The sequence below is a fragment of the Bidens hawaiensis genome, unplaced genomic scaffold (genome assembly GCF_021521415.1).
Source record: "Bidens hawaiensis isolate Kalapana, Puna unplaced genomic scaffold, B.hawaiensis_p1.1 tig00054021_1, whole genome shotgun sequence".
NCBI classification, from domain to species: domain Eukaryota; kingdom Viridiplantae; phylum Streptophyta; class Magnoliopsida; order Asterales; family Asteraceae; genus Bidens; species Bidens hawaiensis.
The window spans coordinates 85373-93590 of record NW_027499729.1 but is presented as its reverse complement, the minus strand read 5'-3'; the positions used below and the strand labels follow the sequence as shown (position 1 = coordinate 93590).

The 8218-nt window shown below is 35.8% G+C and overlaps 1 protein-coding gene across 1 annotated transcript; it reads left to right on the top strand.

The window, feature by feature from the left end:
• Positions 1 to 766: 766 nt before the first annotated feature.
• LOC143600392 (cold-responsive protein kinase 1-like) lies at positions 767 to 2721 on the top strand. Its single transcript, XM_077078096.1, has 7 exons — positions 767 to 827; positions 913 to 993; positions 1071 to 1186; positions 1270 to 1480; positions 1566 to 1803; positions 1877 to 2027; positions 2200 to 2721. Exons 2-7 carry the CDS (start codon positions 924 to 926, stop codon positions 2587 to 2589), a joined length of 1176 nt encoding a protein of 391 aa, XP_076934211.1. The 5' UTR covers positions 767 to 827; positions 913 to 923; the 3' UTR covers positions 2590 to 2721.
• The last annotated feature ends 5497 nt before the right edge of the window (positions 2722 to 8218 follow it).

The window sequence follows — 8218 nt, the reverse complement described above, 5'->3', positions numbered from 1 at the left end:
GTTAAAAAAAGTAGTTGGATTTATTCATTTTTGTTAAAAAAAGTAGTTCGATTAATTTAATCTATAAAGTTGTTTGGTTCGTCTATTTTTGCTAAAAAAAGTGATTCGGTTCATTTATTTTTGTTAGAAAAGTAGTTCGGTTCATTTATTTTTGCTAACAAAGTAGTTCGGTTAATTTATTTTGGTTAAAAAAAGTCGTTCGGTTCATTTATTTCGGTTAGAAAATTATAATTAAAAAATATTTTTACAACATAAGCAGTTCGTGTCATTGTTTTCGCCATATCATCGTACCCGTTATCATCCACATCATAAAAAATTAACGAAATCTAACCTTGTTTGTAAAATGCTTGTTGGCGGTCAATATGTCAAAACTTGAGACTTTTGTGATTCATTTTTAAAAGTTTGAGTTATTAAATTCAATATAGAGATAAAAGATAATACATTCGCTGTTGAGAAAAAAAGAAGTTAATTATTCAAATTTGAAGTGGTTCAGATAGGATACGAATCTTTGGTCACTTAAATTTGATACATCTCTAGTAAAATATTTGAAGGGTTATAATTTATCAGTACCAACGATAAAGAAAAAGAAAAGAAAAAAAAGAGACCAAATTCAATAGTTTGGCACAAGCAAAGGGACTTGAATAAACATTATCTATCTAGAACTATTGTCTAAAATCGACACACGCGTTGACATTTTTAGACATAAACGTTTGTGTTCACATCCGTACTACATACGAGAGAAGACCATTAGCATTGACTATAGTAAATAAACTACCAAGGAGGAGCAGATCTCCTTTGCCTTGATCTAAAGCTTACTTCATTATCAGGTATTTAATTCCGGTAGTGGTTTGGTTGGTGAATTGATAATAATAAAAATTTACATGTTAATTTCTAACGTTTTCTGTCTCTCAGTTTTTGAAGATATGAGTTGTTTCTCCTTCTTCTTTGGTCAAGGAGCACACCCACCAAAAGGGTTTAATGAATTTGAAGATGGTAAACCCTGAAACAATCATTGATCTATAACTTTCTTAATTACCTTGCTAATCCCTTAATTAATCAATCACGTACAGAGTTATCCGAGGTTCAGAATCTTAAACTTTACTCCTACAAGGATCTAAGAAATGCTACAGATGATTTCAGCCCTGCCAACAAAATAGGGGAGGGTGGATTTGGTCCTGTTTACAAGGTAATTAAATCTTCACACTCATATATATATGTTTCTTTTTTTTATACTGTTATCATTATTATTGATAAAGTTGTAATCTTTAGGGAAGATTAAAAGATGGGAAAGTTGCTGCTATAAAGGTTCTTTCGGCTGAATCACAACAAGGAGCAAGAGAGTTTTTGACAGAAATTAAAGTGATATGTGATATTGAGCATGAAAACTTAGCAAAGCTTTGTGGATGCTGTGTTGAAGGAAATCACAGGATTTTGGTGTATGATTATGTTGAGAATAACAGTTTGGCTCAAACCCTTCTTGGTAATTCAAACTCGAAGCTTTTTTCTTACTAAAATATTTCGTTTTCGTGTTCATTGTTTTTTAAAAAGTTCACCTTTATTTTAAGGCGGAGGCCATAGTTCAATCCAGTTTAGTTGGAGAACAAGGACCAAAATTTGTATTGGACTTGCAAAAGGGCTTGCATATCTTCATGAGGAAGTGCGCCCACATATAGTTCATAGAGATATTAAAGCAAGCAATATTCTTCTTGATAAAGATTTAACTCCAAAGATTTCGGATTTTGGTTTAGCGAAGTTAATACCCGCGAATATGACGCATGTTAGCACACGAGTGGCTGGAACAATGTAAGACCCGCATCTTCATTATCACTTTCTTTCATTAGAAGTCTCTTACTCTCGTTTTCTTTCATTGGTTCAGTGGTTATTTGGCACCCGAGTATGCAATTAGAGGTCAGTTGACGAGTAGAGCTGATGTTTATAGTTTTGGTGTTCTTCTTGTGGAAATTGTTAGTGGAAGATGCAACACAAACTCATTGTTGCCTCTAGCTGAACAGTTTATTCTTGAGAGGGTAAGCAATTAATCATCAACATGTCATTTTGATTAAAAGATACACTTATGGTAAAGTAACTCAGTGTAATTTAATTTGATTTGATACCCTTTACCTGGCACTTCATTATAATTGTTTGACTGTTTTTTATATAATATGACAGAATGATTTGATTAAGTTTTGTTTGTAACAGACATGGGATCTCTATGAAAAAAATGAATTAGTGGGGCTTGTAGACACCGCAATGAATGGGAATTTTGATGCCGAAGAGGCTTGTAGATACTTGAAAATCGGTCTTTTATGCACACAAGACAACCCGAAGCTTCGACCTGTGATGTCAACTGTGGTCAAGATGTTGACTGGTGAGAGACCAATAGATGACATCAAGATCACGAAACCAGGCCTCATTTCGGATTTCATGGATCTCAAGATAAGAAGCAAACCTGATAAAGCTGCTTGTGGTATTAATGATCACAAGAACACATTTGCTACTAGTTCCTCATATTCTGATAATACTGAACATTCTTTATTATCATCCAACACCACATCACAATCCACCATGACCTTTACAGAAGCATTTTGATCAGACTATCAGTTTGTTATTCTATCTAAATATGTTAATTTTTCTTGTATTTGATTTGCGGAGATGGTTTCTTGTAAAGGTTCTTTATTTGTTTATATGGAAATATAACTAGAGATTTGATGTAATTCTTGGTTAATCTTGGCTTCAATATGCATTGTGTGTGTTTTTTTTTCTTTGTTTTTTTTTTGTGTGTGTAGACAACTCCATTAAAATTATATAATATATTGTCCCCGCTAACATTAACTGTATTTTTCGATCATCTCAGCCGCCTAAACCATTTAACTTTAGATCTGAAACATTCAAAGTGATGCTAAAAGGAGGAGTTGAGGGAGGTTCCACACTTTCTCTCCTGCCCCTTATTCTATGCCGGATACCAGTTACCACTCCCTGAATTATCATCCCCCTCAATACACAAACTCTAATCGACTTCATCTCCTAAATCGTAATGACCATCAATTTATTACTAGAAAACGCAGACGGTAGCACGGGATCTTACCAGTGGATTGAGACGAGGTAGAGAATGAGCTCTGGGGTTCTCCTGGTTTGTGTTATTCGCGGCTCTCAAAAAAGCAGCAAATCAACCTTCTCCCAACACATTCTCAATGTTCTCCTCCGCCGGTATAATATTCATACACTTTTTAAAGGCATATCACAAAATATAATCTCTGTAGCTATTAATTTCGTGTTGATAAAACAGATACCAAAGAGTTGCGTACATGGATACAAATACAGGGCAAGCTGAATTCATGATGCTTACCTCTTATTGTTATCAACAAAGAAACTCTAGGTATCATCGATTCATTCACATTTCCGTTATTATAATTACTTTTGAAATGTGAGAGGTACGGATTACAAGCTGAATTCCAAGTAGAGGTGCACAAACCGGTTTTTTTAAAAAAAACCGGTTCGGTTATTAACCGGACCGGTTTTTTTAAAAAAACCGGTTCGGTTAACAACCGGACCGGTTAATAACCGGTTTTTTTTCTGTCAAAACCCTAACCGGACTAACCGGTTAGGACCGGTTTAGAAACCGGTTAGAACCGGTTAATAAACCGGTTTTTTTATTAACCGGTTTTTTTTATTAACCGGTTTTTTTTTTTTTTTTTTTTTTTTTTTAAATTTCGCGGTTTCAAATACGAATATTTGTTTTTATATTTTGTACTTAATGAAGACCATTATTTTTTCACAGTATAAACAAACCGGTAACTACAAGGCAAACCGGTAACTACAAGGCAAAACGGACTGACCGAAGCCATTCTTTGCTTTCGTTGTTAGGGTTCTTTGCTTGGAAGATGAGTATGAGTGTGTGTTGGTGAATGTGTTTTCAACAAACCAAAGATTAAAAACACATAACTTTCATTTATAGTTTTTACATTAAAAATACAAACATTAAATCGTTATCGCATATTCGTAACTCAAAAATACAAACATTAAATCATTAACACTGAAGAAATCTCTGCCAAGAACTGTTGTTCATGATTTAACTCAAAAATACAAACATTAAATCGTGAACTAGCAGATGCTCCTGTTGTTCCCAATCGCAGTTTGTTCATGATTTGCCTCCATGTTTGCTGTTTCTTTAACTAAATTAGAAAAATCCAAATCAACAAGTAAATAAGAGCACATACTAGGAAAAAGAATGCTTAGACACGATTACATGAACAACTTGCTGTTTCTTACTCATGATTTGCCTCCATGTTTGCTGTTTCTTTAACTAATTTTCTTCGCTACCCGATCCCGAGCTATTTCTTAGGTAATCGTCGTACGCGGCTTCTTCATCGGTCATTGGTTGAGTGTGTCCTTCATTGACCTCGTCTTCATACAAGCCCGCTTCATACTCCATTTCCCCCTCGAGTGAGCGTTGATGTTGTGCCCTATCTAAAGAGTCCAAGTAATCCTTGTAGCAAATCGACATCTCTATAGCTGGTGCAGTGAGTCGAGTCCTCCTAATCGATATAACCCTGCCAGAAACAGAAAAACAGACTCCGAAGCTACCGTGGAAGCTTGGACCGTTAGTAAATCTTTGGCCATGGCGGCGAGGATCGGAAATAAGAGCGTATAATCGAGTATGAAATAAACGAGTACGAGTATGAAATAAACGACTACGAAATAAGAGCGTATGGAGTGGTAATGTGGTATAATTGAGTGTGAGATAACAAAATAATCGCGTATGAAATAAACGTTTAGAGCTAGTAGAGTTGTATAATCGAGTGTGAGCTAACCTACCCAACCTAAACTATATATAGTTGTTTGTGGGGGTAAAATGTTAAAAAAAACGGCTAGAAATCAAGAAAAAACGGGCAAAAAAGGACCCAAACGGTCATATGGCCGTTTTATAACGGTCAAAAAACCGGTTAACCTAACCAGTTTTTGACCGTTAACCGGTTAACCGGTTTTTAGGTTAACCGGTTTTTTAATAACCGTTTTTTAAATTTAACCGGTTTTTTTACTAACCGGTTCAATAACCGGTTTTTGTCCACGAATGAGTAACCGAAGTACTAACCGGCGGTTCAATAACCGGTCTAACCGGTTTTTTAATAACCGGTTTTTCTATTAACCGGTTTTCGGTTAAACCGACCAAACCGGTTCTATAACCGGTTTTTTTGAACACCTCTAATTCCAAGTTTGAGAATGGTTGAGAGGTACGGACTACATCCTCTTCAATTTTGATTGAATATTACTAACTTATTTTTCATAATTTGTTAAGTTCATGATTTTTAATATTCTACTATGACAATCGCCAATTTTCAAGTCAATATTCGTACATATCATAAATGTACTTGTACTTCACAGGTTTTTAGTTGACATAATTTGCATTAACTAGATCATATAAAGGTCTTGCGAAGCCATACATACCGTCAACATGCGTTGGGTAATTTTAGAAATTGTCAGGACCCACGTGTAAGTGAACCCGACAAACCAGAATCGTTGGCAATGGATTTTATAAGACCAAGACAATGTTAAATAGCCCGATATATATACTTCATATTATACACTCAAATCCAAAAACTTAATATTTTTGACAATGTATAATTTGAGTCTTAACTTATTGTCTTCATTCGATTGTGTTTATAAAACACTATTAAATTAAGACATATGTTAGTGTATGGGTTCTAACGTTAGTAGTCTATGTATGTAATTAAGGTATGCTAACAAATTAGTAAACAATCGGTTCATATCTTAAACTATTTTGTAGTTTAAACATTATAAACAAACTAATAATATACTAATAGTATGCTAACAAATTAGTAAACAAAACTTGACAATCACCATTTGTTACTATCTTACGGCCTAACCACAAATGGTGACCCCTTTTTCTGATTCTTTTGTGACTAGTTACTAGTTAGATTGTATTCCAAGGTTGATCCCACATATTTTAAATTTGTAAAGAAACTATATAGCAAAACCTCAAAACCAACTAGAATCCCTATTACAACTTAATTAACACATGTTTCCATTGATGTTTGTACGGATGAGCACATTCATCATACATTAAGCTGATACTTTAAGACTAACGAATAAACCATTTGTTGTCCTCATTCTTTAACAATCCTAACGAATAGACCAAAATAAATACGAATGAGCACATTTATTATTAACTACTCTAACGAATATCACATTTACATAATGAATGTATCCTTGTACATTTACCAAAATACCCATTTACATTATAAAGACCAAATACAATTACAGAAAGAGCGAGGCGACAAAACATGTACTAACAAATCCCCTCCTCTCGAGCACTTTGTCTTGATCACTTGAAGCGCTTGGTCTTCCACTCAGCACAACTATGAATTCCAAACGCATGATAAACACGAACAACACGTTGCAATTGTAGAGCGGCTTCTTTTTCTTTCACGTCAGCCCAACGAATCCAATTTTTTTGAATAGGACTTCGTTGTCTAATATAGAAAAATTAACCAACCACATCGGGTCGATTACTCGTATAAACTCCGTCTTCATCCCTGATCTCAACACAATCACGACTTAACCAGTACGGTTATCATAATACCACCTATTAAACTACTTGAAAGACTTAGAGGAAAAGTCTTAACGGGAACTTTCTTCAATGTGCGCGGCGGCTTTACTTTAAAAATCAGTTTCCTCCAGCCAGTTCTCAGATCTATCTCATCAATATACTTGCGCGTCGAAACCTGTGACTTGAAAAACTTAAAACATGTTTTACCTCATGTAATAGATGCCGATAGAACTAATCCGCCATCTAGTTTTCACCACCTCGGTAATGTAAGAACATCATCAGTACATTGAAAGTATTGGATGTCGTGCTCCCATTTGACGATATAGAGTTTCAGCTAAGAATCATATAACCATGAGATTATATCACCCTTCATCGTCTTCGAGGCTTTGAACCTCTTCATTTGATAAACAGTAGCATGTGCTTTCAACTGCTTGTCATCTTCCTGTTCCGCAATAAGCTTGTTCATCCGAGCCTTATTGTGTCCAACCATCCCTTTGAATACATTAACCTCTGAATCCTTCGATCCAAAACCCGTTTCACTTACTTTTGTCTTCTTTTTCTTCTTTTCCAAACGTTTAACAACCGCTTGATAATATTATGTTTTGAAAAATGGAATCCCTTCATCTGTGTTAGTACGAGTATACAGATCAAGGTATTCCTCGACTGTCACTTCTTCTACCTCCACTTCGTCATAATCAAACGACGTATTCCCAGTTGGAATACTCGTATCAAACCGTACCTCCTCGTCATCCACGACCTCCAAGTCGTCTCTTTCTCCAACACATCTGAAGCAAAGCGATTTGTTCTTTCGATAATGAACAATTAGCAAACTCACCTTCTTTGATTTCATCCGCATTAACCATGCTCATCACCATCCCCTTCTCATTATCCATGAATAGGATCATGTCCGCCTTTACAGAATCAATAGACTGCACATTAGTAGTATCAGTGTACACTACTAATTGCTTATTCGACCCTTCACCACCAACCGAGGTACTAGTAGGAGTAGTAGCCACCACTTTTTTTTGGGAAGATACATTAACAGTGTGTCGTGGTATGAAATCACCAATCTTCACATTAGAACCTCTACAGGTTCGACGTTTAGCAGGCTTGTCCGTTGCAATAGCCTTACCTTTTTGTTTACGCTCAGCAGCTTCACGAGCTGCATCACCACCATCTCCCCCATTTCTAGCATTCCCACCATCATCACCATCGTTCCCACCTTCTCCACCTTCATGTTCGGAATCCGAATCGTCGTGAACCCAACGACCATTAGGTAGACATTCATAATTAACACGAGCAAGATGACCAATAAGCCTTTTGATCTTAGGCCTATTCTTAGTATCCTGATTACGATAAGTTTGAACACGCCTCATTGTATCTTCTTTCATGTGTTCCAAAAAGATTAACTGAATAATCTGGATCTTTCATCAGATTCGGCTCAATATGGTTTATCATCAGCTGCAAGAACCTCGGGTGCATGAGGAACTTGTTCTTCACATGGCGCGTCATGCAGTTCTCCTTTATCTGATAAAATACGAGTTCAAAGAAGTTGAACGACTTGTTTAGAACCAACGCCACGAATGCTGACTACAACATAATCTGGCATTCGTCATAACCACCTTTACGTCCGCCGAGACAATGTATTAA